We start from the raw sequence: 15,256 nt of genomic DNA on the forward strand, positions 1-15,256 counted from the left end.
AGACTCACTCATGCAATATATTTTGCCCTTAGGGCTCACTCGGACTCACACTCAGCAAACTTTTCCTCAAGCAGACTCACCCGGACTCAGACTCACCAAAATTTTTCCCAACCGAACTCACTCGGACTCAGACTCACAAAAACTTTACTCACCCGGACTCACGTCTCGATATAATCTGAGTGAGTCAACTCATGAGTGAGTTCGCCGACCTATGGCTTAACCCATTCCTTCTTGCCACATCTCTCATTGTTTCTTACAGACCTCGTGGCACCTTTCAGAAGAGAATTTTTCCCTTTTGAATTGGCAGCACTTGTTTTTTTCATTTTCACGTAAAGTGGCCCTCTTCCTGTTGCCAGCTTCCAAACTGACAGGTGAGCAATACTGGCTTCCCTGACCCAAAGCCGCCCCGTCCTCCCAAGTGCGAAGTGAAGCTTGTGTTGCCTCACAAGTGGCGGTGGCATTGTAGGTGTGACTGGAAAAAAAACCTGCGCCTGTGAGCACAAGCAAATGCAGCCCTCAAAGGTGCCAAGAAATACTTTTGGGCTAGTTGATTCATATTCACAGTGCGGTTCATATTCAAAGGTGCGCCGGTGACGTGTATTCTATACGCTGTTTTCCAATCATTGATGCTCTCTCGAGTGTGGGCTTGTCGTCGATCAGCCGTTTTTGATACGAAAATCTGATGTTATATCGAGATTGTCAGGGTGACTCGTCATTTTATGTTGTCGCATTTCATTGTTGCCTGTAGCAACTGAAGGTTGCGCTGCTAAGCACATGGATGACAGTTCAATTCCCGGCATGGAGTATGGAAACAGTTAGGACAGTACATTGCTCAATTCGTGAGAAAAAATAAAGAAAAGCATTGCATCAGGCATGCACACGCCAAGTTTGCCCCCATTTTCCCGATAGGGCAAGGGCTCCTGAATTTTTTCCACTCTTCTCTCACTCTTCGTGCTCTTAGAGTTCTTTTCTTTTCTCCCATTTCTTTGCATTTCTTCAGCTCTTAACTCCGGTCACCTTCTGCCTTTTTTTCTGTCTTTCTTTTTTTTAGAATTTTAAAACTCTCGTTCACCGACTCCCTCCCCAGTTTATTTTGTGGCAGCGACATCACGTGGTGTGATGTCATAGATCACCTCTTTCAAAACTACAGCCAAGGATGATAGGTGCCTTTGACGAAGATAGGTCCACCTGTCGAAACGTCGGCTAGCCTGTCTGATGCACTTGTTCCCGTTGAGACAACCTGTATATCGCATTGTTTCGCAGTTTGGCATACTCGAGAAATAAGAAATTTCTTTAGATTTCTGTTTCTGTCATAGTGTCCTGAACACCACGGCACAGTACATTCAAGATGGCATTCTGATGCAATAAGTTTGGTCAATGCTTAGAACGACAGAGAGTTGCACTAGTCGGTTGGAACTCGTAGTGAAAAAAGGTAAGGTGTCTGGCTTCTTTTCTCATGTGTCCATGTCTGCACCCGTTGCCTTCTTTCTTGGTTACTGCATTAGCACGAGGGAGTCAACTGGTATGCTCGACGTTTACTTCCTCTCTGTGATGTTGTAAATTGCCATTAAATTGGAGAAGTCCATCATTATTGATGAATGTACTAAGAGTGCAGATATTTGACCGTTGACATATGGCTCTGCTTTGATCTCCTCTCGAACAGTCTAAACTCGGCAAGCCTGTGCTCAATCGAGCAGTTCGGTGCCGAGATCGACATAAAGGTTTTCACCTAGTCTTCCTGAGGGATCAAAAGAGCTAGGAAGTGACACGGTGAAGCCTCAACAACCGGATATATTTCATCGCAAAATCTCCGATGGACTTCCTTTTAGAAATTGAGGACACTTGCAGCACCATTTTAATGATTTCATTTATTTTGGAATCCCTTGCTGCGATTATTACAGGGGTAGAACTGAGTACACAAATAGAACGCACAGAAAGTATGGTATATATCGTTACAACACCCACGTAATGAAGAAATCCACACAAAGCAAGACTAACTCTTACACAGCCATTCATGCAAAGATAAAAACAATGAAAAACAAACAAACCGCAGCAGGATAATAATTATTGGGGTTTCATGTCCCAAAACCAGAATATGATTATGAGAGATGCTGTAGTGGAGGGCTACGGAAATTTTGAGCATCTGGTGTTTTTTAACGTGCACCTAAATCTAATTAGACGGCCCTAAGCATTTCACCTCCATCGAATTGCGGCTGCCATGGCTGGAATTCGATCCCACGACCTCCAAGTAGCAGCAGGATATAGGTCTGTGCTAAACAACAGATTCTTGCATGAGTTCCGCCAATAATTCTATCTCTATCCTCTTGTTCTTAGGTCATGGAAGCTACTTTGTCTGTAGCACAAAGCCATTTCTCGCAGTCTTCGCACAGCCAAGGTGGACCGTGCCACCGGGGTATGCTTTCTGGTGGTGCTGGACAGCTTGACATGAGGCAATTTGCATATAGGGTTTTCGTTTACAGGATTGCGGCTTCAGTGCTGAGCAGCACTCAAGCTCCCTACTTTGGTGACTGTATCCCAGATGTATGGCACCAGTAGACTGCTTGAATAATGACTTCTTGGCCGCTGTACTGCATGCACTTTCAATTAAAACCGCACTTCTTCTTGGTTCTGGTGCTTGGCGAATGTACCGAGATTCGAAGTGTGGTATTCCACAGTCCATGCTCTTGCATTTCTGAGACATCTCAGATGAAAGTTATTTGGCTACTTCAGTCTGTTGCTCCCCTTAATAACCACTTGTTTTCACAGAGGCTCGAAAGGTCTGCAAGAGGACCTCTGAATCATAAGACCTTGTGGCGGAGGCTTGGAAGTTGGTTGTATCGCCAAATAGAGGTTGTTTCAGAGCTCCTGTATGTCTTGTGCTGCACATATAGAAAACACGCCACCCTCCATGGGTGTTCAAACTTGCTCTTTCGGCAGTGCAGCAGAGGCATCGCATGTCAGCCATCAATACATTCCTCTTCCTTGAATCTCAAATAGAGCCGGGCAAAGTCCAGTGCTGTGTTCTGAAAAACTATAGAAACAATTAACACATAGTCATCGTCTTTGTTACCGTCTTGGCATGGAGAACCGCAGCGTCTAGTCTCTTCGGGCTGCTTTCTCGCCTTTTCTTCGACTGACAGAGCCCTCTTTTGGCACATGGTTTTGGCTTTGGCTGTGTGTTTTTTAGTCAGCAGATGTGCTATTAGGAATTATCATGAAAAGCAAAGTATGCAAGCGTACTCCTTTTTGATAACAATATGCAATGTGTATTGGCACAGTTCACTTAAAATGTAATTGCAATTGCAACAGCTACTCTGAGAGCCTAGCCTCACTAAGCTGCTGTTGTCTGAAATTTAAAGGGGTTCTGCAAAAATTTTCAGCAGAGCCAGAAATGTCGCATTTTCTTGCGCATAACCTGCACAAAATATACAGAAAATGCATAGCTAAAATCGGGGAGCAGTGTATACGCGACTTTCGGTGCTCATGTTGGCTTCACGGTGATGCAAGGAAGGCAGCTTCATGGCACTATGGGGGGATATTTTTCATTGGTTTCTATTGTTATGCCGTTTGTAGCTTGTCGTTTATGCCAATTTGAAAGCTGAGGGTGAAGGTTATAGGCGAGATGATACGGTAGCTGCTCATCTGCAGTCTGGAGATTCATGACGCAGCACTGATACTGAGGTCATTCTATGATAACTCGGGAAAGGTGTTGCAGGGTTCCTCCATTTCAGCATTGAACATGAATGACATCACACTTTTCGCTCTCGCACACGTTTTTCAACAGCGAATGTAGTAGACAACACTTTATTTTGACACTATGCAGCCACTTTGGCAACAGATGCCGTTACAGGCAACTGTGCTGGAATGCTCGTCAGTCTGTGTGAGCAATTTGCACTTTTACTTAATCACTTTTCCTTGTAAAAGCTGGTAGATCACTGAAAAGTCTTTCTTTCCAAGGCCGTGACTGAGGGCTAGTCTGAAGATCTGATGAGCCAGTGATCCCAGCGGAGTTGGGGAACCAGTCTGTGTTGCAGCATTTTGCGCCAAACCAAGGTCCTGAAGAAAGAGAAAAAAAAATTCGTAAAACCATGGTAGCCAAACTCGCTTGCTACACGTGACAACTAACGCAGTCAAGGGGCACTAAACAGAAACAACAGATCAGCTTAAACAGACAGTCTTTCAAAACTCTATTTTTAGCAAGGCATCACATGTGGGAATAAACGCATACCTCTATACGAAAGATGGGTGTAATGACAGTGCTGTGAAGCTTCTGCACCAGTTTGCCTTGATTTTACAGATTTTGACAGCATGCACTTGGGTCTAGCTAAGCTTCTTGAGATAAATTTTCAAGCATAAGCAATTCCTCGACCAGCTAAATGTGTTTAAGACAAGTAAGTGCTTTGACTCCGGGTATTATTCACAATCTTCCTGAAAAATCACAGCTTCTAATACTATATTGTTGCATTTTGTGTTTGTGAGAAATACTGTATTGCAGTAAAAATTGATCTTAAAAAGCACCATGTACTAAGAGGATGTCCCTGGCTTCAAGGTCTTCCAGGAGCGCTAGAAAAATTTTGTAAGTTCTTTGGTTTCATGTGCCTGTACCATGATACGATTATGAGCAGGGGGCTCCAGATTAATTTTGATCAGCTTTCGTGCACCTGAAGCTCTACACCAGCATTCTTGCATTTTGCCCTCATTAAAAGGTGGCCACTGTTGCCAGGAATCGAACCCACACCTTAACCCTTTTATATGCCCAAACCCAGAAAAAATGACAAAACAAATATATATATTTTTTTTTCACAAAAAGTGTAATTCTACCCTCGTCTTCCTCTCCATCACGTCTTCCATACAAAGCATGCGTTTGCCCGGAGAAAGCGGTGGGCATTTCACATGCACTTCATCCTCTCCATGAAGTCTTTCACACAAAGCACACGTTTGCCTGGAGAAAGCGGTCGGCACGTGGCAGCATGAAAAGCAAGCAATATCTAGGCTTGCACACGCTGAGAATGAGGCCTGCTTGATGTGCTGTAGGTGGCGCTGGCCATCAGCTAAAGAAATAGCGATGTTAGAGTGCATCAAAGAAGCGTCCTATATGTAGGACACTGGGCATATATCGGTTAATGCTTAGTGGCAAACCATTGTGGCCACTAAGCCACCACAGCTGGGTCACTGGAACTTTTGATAAAGCACGTAATTAGGGGACTTCAAAAACAGGCTTTCCGAATAATAACAAAATACTTGCCTTTGTCATCAGCGCAGATCCAAATCCACCCTCGTAATTGTTGCTGGCAGGAGCATTGGGCATCAATCCTGGGACTGGGCTGTAGACTTCGCTAGGCCACGTTTTCCCAGAGCTTACGTTGAGAATCTGATTGAGGACTTTAGGGTCCAGCCCGAGCCTGTAACGAGAACGTTGCAGCCGTGTGTGCAAAAGCAGTGTCAAGAAATGAGTGTGCATGTGACTTGTTTTGTCACGTAATAGTCCCTTATTCAATGCTCGCTCTTTTTACCCGCAGCTTTCTAGGCATAAAGAGGCTTAGGAAGACTACTCATGTGTGTACTCGTTTCTCTATTTCACTGGGACTGGGTTTCACTGGCTAAAACTGTCACACCTTTTATCGCTCGGCGTTAGTCACACGTGAACTTATCACAACCTTGTGGAATGTTCTTAACAATTCTAATCAGATCGTGTGTATGATTCAAAGAGCCACGCACAATTTGGAACTGAAGTGAGCACTAATGATCTTGCTGGGAAGTACGATCACACACATGTAGAAGCTAACGCGTTTCACCTACCATTTAAATTTTGACAAAAGACAACGGTGCTCGCCACTTTCGTTGCACTTCGAGTGTTTTGTTTCGCTGGGCACAGGTTTGTCCACTAAAGAGGCTTCAACCTTTACGGGACTGGCTGCTGTATTCTTCACCACCAAATCACGTAATGCTATCATTCTCCGAGACACTGGGCACGTTGGGCATGTCTCGCAAGGCTATTCATAGGGGTTTCCTTGTGTCTTCGTGCTACAAATGGGTGGTTGTCTATTTTCCCTTTCTTGCTCAAGGCATGCACCTACGCAACTTTAGGGCAACACATTGTCTCCTTGTGACGACCCCTGAACAGCTTCCAGAGCACCCGTGGTGACAAAAGGAGTGTAAAAGCACTCATTTCGTGCAATAACTCCGCTCATACTTGGAAAAAGGTTTGAAAAAACTTCTGAGATTTGTGAAGCACCACAGCTGAATAGTAAGGTCATTCTACGACAACTTGGAAAGATGTAATGTCCCGTAATGAGCACATTGACCATAAGAGAGACTGCGCAGGGTCCACAGCAGAGTTATCCTATGGATGCAGCTGGCACGGAACTTGTAAGTTGGCACTGAGTACGACAGACGTGAAGCACTTCATGAGAGCAGAAGGAAGACAACTCTCACTTCTTTCCCAGGAGCATCGTTTCAGACGTCCCAATCATCGATATGGCCAGCATCATGTTGTTGCAGATTTTCGCAGCCTCGCCACAGCCGATTCCGCCACAGTAGATGACATTCTTGCCCATGCAGAGCAGAATCTCTTGCACAGCGCTGACTTCGGACTCGTTGCCTCCAACCATAAATGTCAGCGTTCCTGCCTCCGCTGCAGCTACCCCTGTAAAAAAAAAATTCACCGACGGTTACAATACTGCCTAATGCGAATTCTGAGCGCAGCTTTGTGTTGGGGCAAGGCCAACTGTTTTGCCTTTCTGCAAGGTATCCACTACGCTTTAAGTCATAATTTTTGTGAAGTAGGACAGCACCCACTACGCCATTATTCGTCTTTCGGATAAGCGAGGTACCCGCTACACATCTGTAAGGTATTATGTGCACTTTGTTGATGCTGCATGTGGCTGATGACTAGAGGCCAGATTTTTTAAGCGTTAAAAAAGAGCATTTTAGGCGGAAAAAATAGGCAGGAAAAACAACATTTTAGGCCTCCAACATCATAAATATCAGCACAAAAACGCCAGGTCTGCGCTGAAACCACAGCACAGTCACAGCAAAAGCTGGAAGAGCGGCGTTTCTAGAGCCCGTTGTAGGCTCTCTTGGGGCTACTAATTCAAGTACACTAGCAAGGTACCCACTACGCCATAAATCACAATTTTTGTGAAGTTAGGAAGCACCTACTAAGCCATTATTCGTCATTCTGCGGAGAAACCAGGCACCAGCTACACATCTGTAAGGCATTATGTGCACATTGTTGAAGTGACAACTGATGACGATGAAGAATTATGGCTCAGCCCTTTGTAATGGGTTGGAAGCTTTAAACGGCCCAACTAGTTATGTAATTTGCATTGGGTGACGTCCGGTCGCTATTTCCCTCTCCCGTCATGCTGTACAACATACGTTGATGCGGGAGAGAGAGGGGGGGGGGGGCGAAGAACTTTATTGAGACCCCGAGGAAATGGATCACGCGCTTATGGGCTTCCTCGGCAACCAATACAAGCGCACTTGCGAGGAACCCACTACGCTATAAATCATTGTAATTTTTTAGAAGTAGGGAAGCAGGCAGTATGCCATTTTTCGTCATTCTACGGAGAGCCGTGGTACCTGCTAAACGCATGTAAGGCATTATGCGCACTTTGTTGATGCTGTGCCTGATGACGATGAAGATTTATGGCAGAGCCCTTTGTAATGGGTTGGAAGCATTCAACAACCTACTCGTTGCGCAATTCGCATTGTGTGACGCCTGGTTACAGAATTCGCGTTGTGCGACGCTTGGTGTTTATTTTACTCTTCTACCACGCTATATTGCATATGCTAATGGGGCTCCTTCCCGACATGAAGCCTGTAAAGGACCTTTTTGCAAAGCAGTTTCAAGCACCGGCATGGCTGAGAGGTTGAATACTGGGCTCCCACGCAGAGGGCCCAGATTCAAACCTCGTTCCATCCTGGAATTTTTCCCTTATTTCGAGCGATAATGGTTACGAACACCGGTGGCGGCGGACAACTACGGTGCCAAAAACGGCCGCTGAAATGATCTCATAACAGCTTTCGCTGTAAACATTTTTACATAAATGCAAATAATTTGAAAACGAAGACGTGCGCGACCTGTATCTACGACAGGAAAGCAAGAAATGTTATTGTTTATGATGGCACAAACGCGCCAACAGTTGAACATAGCCGTGCAATTGTCCATTTTCCCGTACGGTTCATAGAACACGGTCTCTCCGTTTATTCTGTAGCATGGTGAGTCAAGTGTCCACTGTCGAATCAACACACTCCTGGGTGTCTTCCTTTTTGACGTGGCTGAGAAGGGCAGACCAGGAGCCGATAGCCAGATTGCCAAAGGACCAGAAGGCAGAGATGCCTCATATTGGCCGGGTCCAATTTTTATGCAATTAAACCCAGTCAATATGAGGCATCCCTGTGGCGTATGCTGACCGGCGTGTCCCACTTCACTGCTGCTAACGGTTGTTTTCCTGAAGTTCATTGAGCAAGAGGACTAGGATTAACCCCATAAAGTTCTGAACAGTCAATTTTGCCCAATAACATGAATAAAGGTCTCAAACTGAACTTGAAAGCGAAAACTGAGGCTAAATAGTGTTCATATTGCTGCCGATTTCAAAAATAGGCATTTACAGGCACTTATAGGCACTATTAAAACACTATAAAAGCCCTTCTTAACCCCTAATTCATGCTCATATACCAAAGTGGCGTGATAGGAGCACAAGGAACAAAATAGGCATTTGCCTAAAACCCGATCTCTACTGATGACGATGGAGAATCATAGCTGAGCACTTTGCAGTTGGTGGGAAGCATTAATCCACACATTCATTGCGCAGTTAGCATTGTGTGATAACTGGTTATTATTTTACTCTTCTGCCACGCTATGTTACATAGGTTAACGCGATTCCTTGCCCGACATGATGCCTGTATAGGGTGTTTTTGCAAATGAGTTTCAAGCACCAGCGTGGCTCTGCGATAGAATCCTCGACTGCCACGTAGTGGGCCGGGGTTCAAATCCCATTCGATCCTGGGTATTTCTTTCTCATTTTATTTTTTCATCTATCGGTTACCTTTTCATGTCTATCAGTTACGCCACCGACGGCGACACTGCTCAACGCAGGAACGGATGCCTAAGAGCTGCTGCGCTCTAAAAGTAACAGTAATGAAAACCATTGCCAACGCTTACGTACGCCCTTATGTGAAACTTGAGTGCAGCTTTATGCATGTTTTCCAGGTTGCCAGACACATTAAAACCCAACAGCACAAACTGTGTGCATTTCCGCACAGGTAAGGTAATAACAACTGTTGGGGTTTAACATCCCAAGGTAAGGTAACACAGCATACTGAACACTACAATAAGAATGACTGTCATGTAATCATTTAATGTTGCTTTATCCAATTTGAACACTGTACAACGACACTGAAAGGCTAAGGTGGACATGATGTGTGAATGTACAGAACGATCCACTGTTAAAGGGAACACTCGAATGAGCAACTTTAATTTTGTTGGCCCCCTAACGGCTGGTGGATGCGGAAAGATTGTTTGTGCACGTTACTATTTTATCATAAGGGTTCGGAACTGTCAACCGCCAGTAGTATTATGCAGATCTAAGCCACTATGCTTTAGCAAAAGAGCGAAATCCGGACATACCCTAAACGCAAGTGTTCCCTTTAACAGTGGACTCGTCTGTACATTAGCACCAGCAGTATTCTTGTAAAAAAGGTTTCAACAAGAGCACTGGCTTCGCTGAGATGCATGGAGGACAGGGCCATCTGGTGGCCATTTGAAGAATGCCAAAATGCCAACCTACGTGATTACCTCAAGTGAGAAGAAATGCTTATTACAACGCAGCACATGAGGCGTTCTTTCTCCACCTTTAACCTTTCGCTGTTCTCGTCCGCTTGGTTACGGCGAGAGAACAACAACGGACGATGCTCAACGCAGGAATGTGTTCTCTAACAATTAAAAATTGATAAACTTGGTTGTTTCACTCAACGGCATTTTCTCGGCTTTCGCACTCTGAAGGAAGCACCTGTCGCACTAAGTTCCCATGGTGTCATTGCGTGTTGGCTTTTGATGTTTTATGTTTTTTTGTTCCAGCTGTTACGTCATAAAGCCGTGGCAGTACCACCAATGCGGAATGCGGGTGGGACCTACAATGGCCACTGAATCTCACAACCAAGAACCGTCACTTTGCAGAGCCTGCCACTCGGCGAAGAAGGAATGACACTGCCATGTTCAGATTGTCACTAGTCACAGATTTCAACACAACCATCAAAGTGGAAAGCCAAAAGGACGTACACGAAAGACAAAAAATTTAGCATAATGTTCACAGACATGCTCACGTGACCTTTAGTACCTTATGTGGTTACCTCACTATAAAAGATGGCAGGGACACCATACAAGGGCTGCAAGTGTTCATTGAGACATTACCATTGAGGATTCACCCAAAGCATCGGTTCAAATTGCAAGCTTTATTTACTCTGATTCAATGCTATTACCTATCAAAAAACATGCATGTAATGCTTAACCGAATTGCCAAACAGTAATAACGAGCTTTACTGAGCAATTTTTCTGATGTTTATTGGCTTTCAACAGGGGCGTAGCCCTGTTGAAATTTTTCAGTCAGTTTTGCTTGCGTATATATACACGCACACATACAAATGCACGCACGAACATACATAAAAGTATGGTTGAACCCCTCCCCGAAAAAAATTTCTGGCTACGCCCCTGGCTTCCAATTCAACTTTAAACAAGGTTTCATGTGAGAATTGTGTTTTGCCTCATCAGAAATACTACTGCCAGTATTACTGAGCATTACATTTTACTGAATCACGCTTTTTGTTTCATAGTCTCGACGAAATGCATACCAGTGGGGCTCTCAACTACCGAAATTGTTGACGTTCTCACCTCCAGATACGGGGGCATCGATAAACAAGGCTCCTTTTGCTTCAGCCAATTTCGCCATCTCCTGGGAGACGGAGGGATCAATGGTGCTACTGTCTATTAGGAGAGAACCGGTTTTCACTGTCCTGAAAAAAAAAAAATGTGCGAAAGATAGGAGACGAACTGATAAGAAGCTCTCAGCACATGAGACAAATATAGTACAAAAGAGCACTGTTGAGTTGTTATTTCTAAAGGTGTTATATTTTACCAAGGCTAAAAAGTGCAAGAAAAGGACATAAGAGAAGACGACAGACACTACAGTGATCTCGCGTCTTCTCTTATGCCCCACTGTTGCACTGTTTGTGTTACTTTGTTTTGTACTAACCGGCCCACTTCAGCAACCGCCTGTAGTTATTCACTTCTGTTACATTTCTCCTGATAGTACAGTGCGTCTTTCTGTACCGTAACGTAAGAAGGGGTCCGACAATACAGATAAAGCATGTTTTACCTGTTTACATAGTATGCGGCTTGACAATGGTGCAACTCTGTTAAACACGAGCCGAGATCGAGGTTTCCAGATTTGATCATGCTTTACGTATGCATACTTCACACTAGCCACCACAGCACACAGATTTTCGGCATGGTATGGCTGTGGTTAGTGAAGCTGGCAGTCAACATCAAATTGACTAAGCTATCACTTTCAGCAAGAAGACAGCTTTCGTCAGCGAGAACATGAATCATAAAAAGTAGAGGATTGGCATCAACACAGTAGTAGTAGTACCTACAATAGTAGCAAGTGCTCCTTGTCTTGTGTCAGTAAAGCTTGTTACCAGCTTCGTTACAGTAATAAGCCGTGTTTATAAGTGCAAATTGTTGTTAGCCACTGATCAGAAAAATACTACACTGCTTTTCAGATTAAAAAATGCTGGTTGGCCACCTTAATTAGGCTTTCTCACCTCCCCAGCACTACCTCTTCAATCCACTCAGTACGCACCATTTGTGATAAAGTGGCACCCTCTCTGTACACTACTACTCGAAGAAAGCCACATCGTACAGCAAAGAATGAAGTCTTGGATAGCCAGTTCAATGCAGGATTCTACACAATACAACCTACTCGCCGCAAGTGATGTGAACAGCAGAAGAGTTGTGCTTTTTATCTAGTCACCATTCCCACTGCAACAGAGCCATTTTTGCATCACACGGACATTGCAATGGTATTAGAAGGGGTTAGGTTACCAGTTAATATTCATGTATTGTTTATTAGAAGGTTTGCTGTTGCCAAGATGGTTCAACATCCGTAGAACGAGGCAATATCGAAAATTCAGACAATATTAACTCACGACAGGATTCCTTTCTTGCCAGAGTACACTTCTCTCACATGAGGACTTGAGGGAAGCATAGTGATGATGCGGTCACACTGTTCACCCAGTTCGGCCGGACTCTGAGCAGTAATGGCTCCCTGACTAGCCATAGCTTCCATAGCTTCTGGGTAGACGTCGTACACAACTAGCCGGTGGCCCTTAGAGAGAAGGTTGCGTGCCATGTTCTTTCCCATGTTGCCAAGGCCGACAAAACCCAGTGGTACCTGTGATACTGCCCGTTCTGAAAGATCAAAGTGCGAAATTACAAGCGGTAGGTTTAACTGCGAGGGTCGTAACATCTAGAATGCACAAAGTGGATAATGAAGGACTATAGTGTGGGGGGTTTTGTGTACCCAACACCCAGTAAACAGATTTTGTCAACCTCAGAATGTGCCACCGCGATTCAGACTGTGACGTCATGCTCAAGAGCACCGAATTCGCGGAGCGCTTAAAAGACCGCTTACAGCTCTCCTTATAAAAGTGTTGCCGCAGTTGTATACATGCAAGCTTTGTAATACAAAGAGGACTTAAGGTGCCCAACACACATTTTGCTGTTGGTATAATTAGACGCCCAAATGTAATGCCAATAGCATAAGGTGGCAGTGTCATAGTGTTTTCATGCAGTATGTGGGCGTACCAGAACCTTTACTGACCGTGAATTTGCTCTGCAATTTAACTCATGCCTAGAGGTGTACGATTTGTACAGATCAAGGCATGCACGAGTGTACAGATGGAATCGTACTTTTCTAGAGCGCCCAGCCGGCCGCTTCAGCTGCCATTATGGAGAAATATGCAAAGACCGACACTGTAGTGATAACTAGCATAGTCATACTGCATGCTACGTCCAAAACTATAATTCAAGCATGAACGGAAGCTTGTAGCTAACGTGAGGTAGCACCTGCAAACAATAACAGCGTCCACAGCCACACGCTCTACTGCTCTAGACAAGTGTGATCCCGTTTGTACTTCACAACTGCGGCGCCCCGACTGCTGCTTTCTGAAGGGCGTGCACAGCAGAGGCTCATGAAATTGTCGCTGTAATGCCACTCGTAAAACGTCGTTGCTTTCAGACAGTAAACATCGCAAAGCGTTTACTAGATTGACTAATCCGGCTTCGCTGTCGTGCTTTCTGCGTCTTGGCTAAATAACTTTTATTTCACCGGCATGGATTCTTAACGTCCGCGCCATGTACGTGAAAAAGACGGTCGCGAGAGGTAGCAGTGGGCTGCAGCATTCTGGTGCAGAGCAAGAAGTCGAAACTTCAATTCCCAGCAGCGTCACTCCGATGATTTGAGGCGCGCATTTAAAAGAATTAATACCCGTGTCCCCACTACGGTGTCTTTCACGCAAATAATAGCCCGTGCGTAGCTATAATGCGTAAAGTGCTAGGAACTTCACCTGGCACAATTAGTGGCTCTACATATGCGAGGGATGAATTATTACATTTGAACGCATTCTGCCGCGTTCACCGTGCTTGTGCTGCCATATTGCGTAAGGCGCGTAATCGGATAAGAACGTAAACACGGAACATGACGCAGGCACAAGCGCACAACACAAACTTGCCACGTACAGGCGTTCGCACGCACGAAAACAAGGAAAACTGTTTAGTTTCTCAAGGATGTTGGAGAGCGAATACGAGTTTCAGGAGCTTTGAACAGTTGAATTAGGCGTAAATCCCCAGTTGCTATGTTAATATCACTCGTAGCCAAAGAATGTGCTGCTCATCGGCCTTACCGAGCAACAGCACTATTATTCAGCTGCTCTACGGAAGGCGAAGTGCTTTAGAAAAGTGACAGATGTGCATAATCGCAGACACATATGCCGGTACAGCGAAACTAGTCAATGAAGCGCTGGCCGTGACATCGTCGTACGAAGGCTCATTGCTTACGAATGGTGTGACAAGATACTCACTTGACATCGAAGCTGCCAGGTTACGGTGGCCATGGTTTAATATTTTCGGGAACGTACGACCACAAACAGCCAACACGGAGGCGCCATCTTGGAAACTAGATGAGAGAGAGGAAAGCACACCAAAGGCCAGGTCGTAGCCAAGTCAGGCCAAGTTCATGAAATCGAATCGTAGAAATTGTAAAAGTTAATAATAATTGTGAGGTTGAACGTCCCAAAACCACGACATGATTATGAGAGACGCGGTAGTGGAGGGCTCCGGAAATTTCGACAACCTGCGGTTCTTTAACGTCCATCTACTACACAGGTCTCTAGGATTTTCGCCTCCATCGAAAAGCGGCCGCCGCTGCGGGATTAGATCCAGCGGCAATCGTAAAAAGTAAAAGGAGTGCAAGATTGCTCTGAACAGGAATGTTAACTGTCACTGTTCATTTGCGGAAAAACTAATTTGTATGCATACGAGTAGCCGTGGGTAAGCGTCTGGCATCTCTTCTCTCCTCAAATTTTCGATAACACACATAACCTAGTAATTCAAAGCCCAGGAATCTGATGCGCTTATATAAGTGTGCCTTTCTTTCTTCTTTCTTTCTTTCTTTATTTCTTTAGTTCTTTCTTTCTTTCTTTTTCTTTCTTCTTTCTTTCTTTCTTTCTTTTTTTCTTCTTTATTTCTTTTGTTTTATTTTGTTTCTTTCTTTCTTTTCTTTGCTGGCGGTGGCCAACATCATCAATACGCTCAGGTGGCTCCAACTCTCCTGACATCGCCTGCAAACTAAAATGTCCATTCGTGCATGGTTGGAAGATGTCGAATATCGAATTGAACAGATCCTATCTGATTCGGTCTTCGAATCAAATAGTCGCCTAAACGAGATTTTTCATATATTTACGAATACTACAAAATGCTCACTGCAGGAAGTAAACATCAAAATAGTGCAAACACGATAAGGTTCACTTCAGTGGGCTACTATATAGGTGCATTGAAACTACTAGGTCAGGAGTAAGTACACGTCTACATGGCAACTTAAATTAGGTAGTGCAGCATGATTAGGGTGGCTAGAATTCTTAGCACCTTAGCATGGTTTTTTATGCTCGGGAAGAATGACTACCGGCTAAGCGACTG

General features: G+C 44.6%; 1 protein-coding gene across 1 annotated transcript; it reads right to left on the minus strand.

Moving 5' to 3' along the window:
* Positions 1-1,862: 1,862 nt before the first annotated feature.
* Positions 1,863-14,250, minus strand: LOC119378093 (3-hydroxyisobutyrate dehydrogenase, mitochondrial). Its single transcript, XM_037647339.2, has 6 exons — positions 14,143-14,250; positions 12,211-12,472; positions 10,895-11,016; positions 6,436-6,646; positions 5,246-5,402; positions 1,863-4,056 (listed from the first exon to the last, which is right to left on the minus strand). The coding sequence occupies exons 1-6, from the start codon at positions 14,147-14,149 to the stop codon at positions 3,898-3,900; spliced, it is 918 nt and encodes a 305-aa protein (XP_037503267.1). The 5' UTR covers positions 14,150-14,250; the 3' UTR covers positions 1,863-3,897.
* Between the last annotated feature and the right edge of the window lie 1,006 nt (positions 14,251-15,256).

This window comes from Rhipicephalus sanguineus, unplaced genomic scaffold, assembly GCF_013339695.2.
Source record: "Rhipicephalus sanguineus isolate Rsan-2018 unplaced genomic scaffold, BIME_Rsan_1.4 Seq6835, whole genome shotgun sequence".
NCBI classification, from domain to species: Eukaryota; Metazoa; Arthropoda; class Arachnida; order Ixodida; family Ixodidae; genus Rhipicephalus; species Rhipicephalus sanguineus.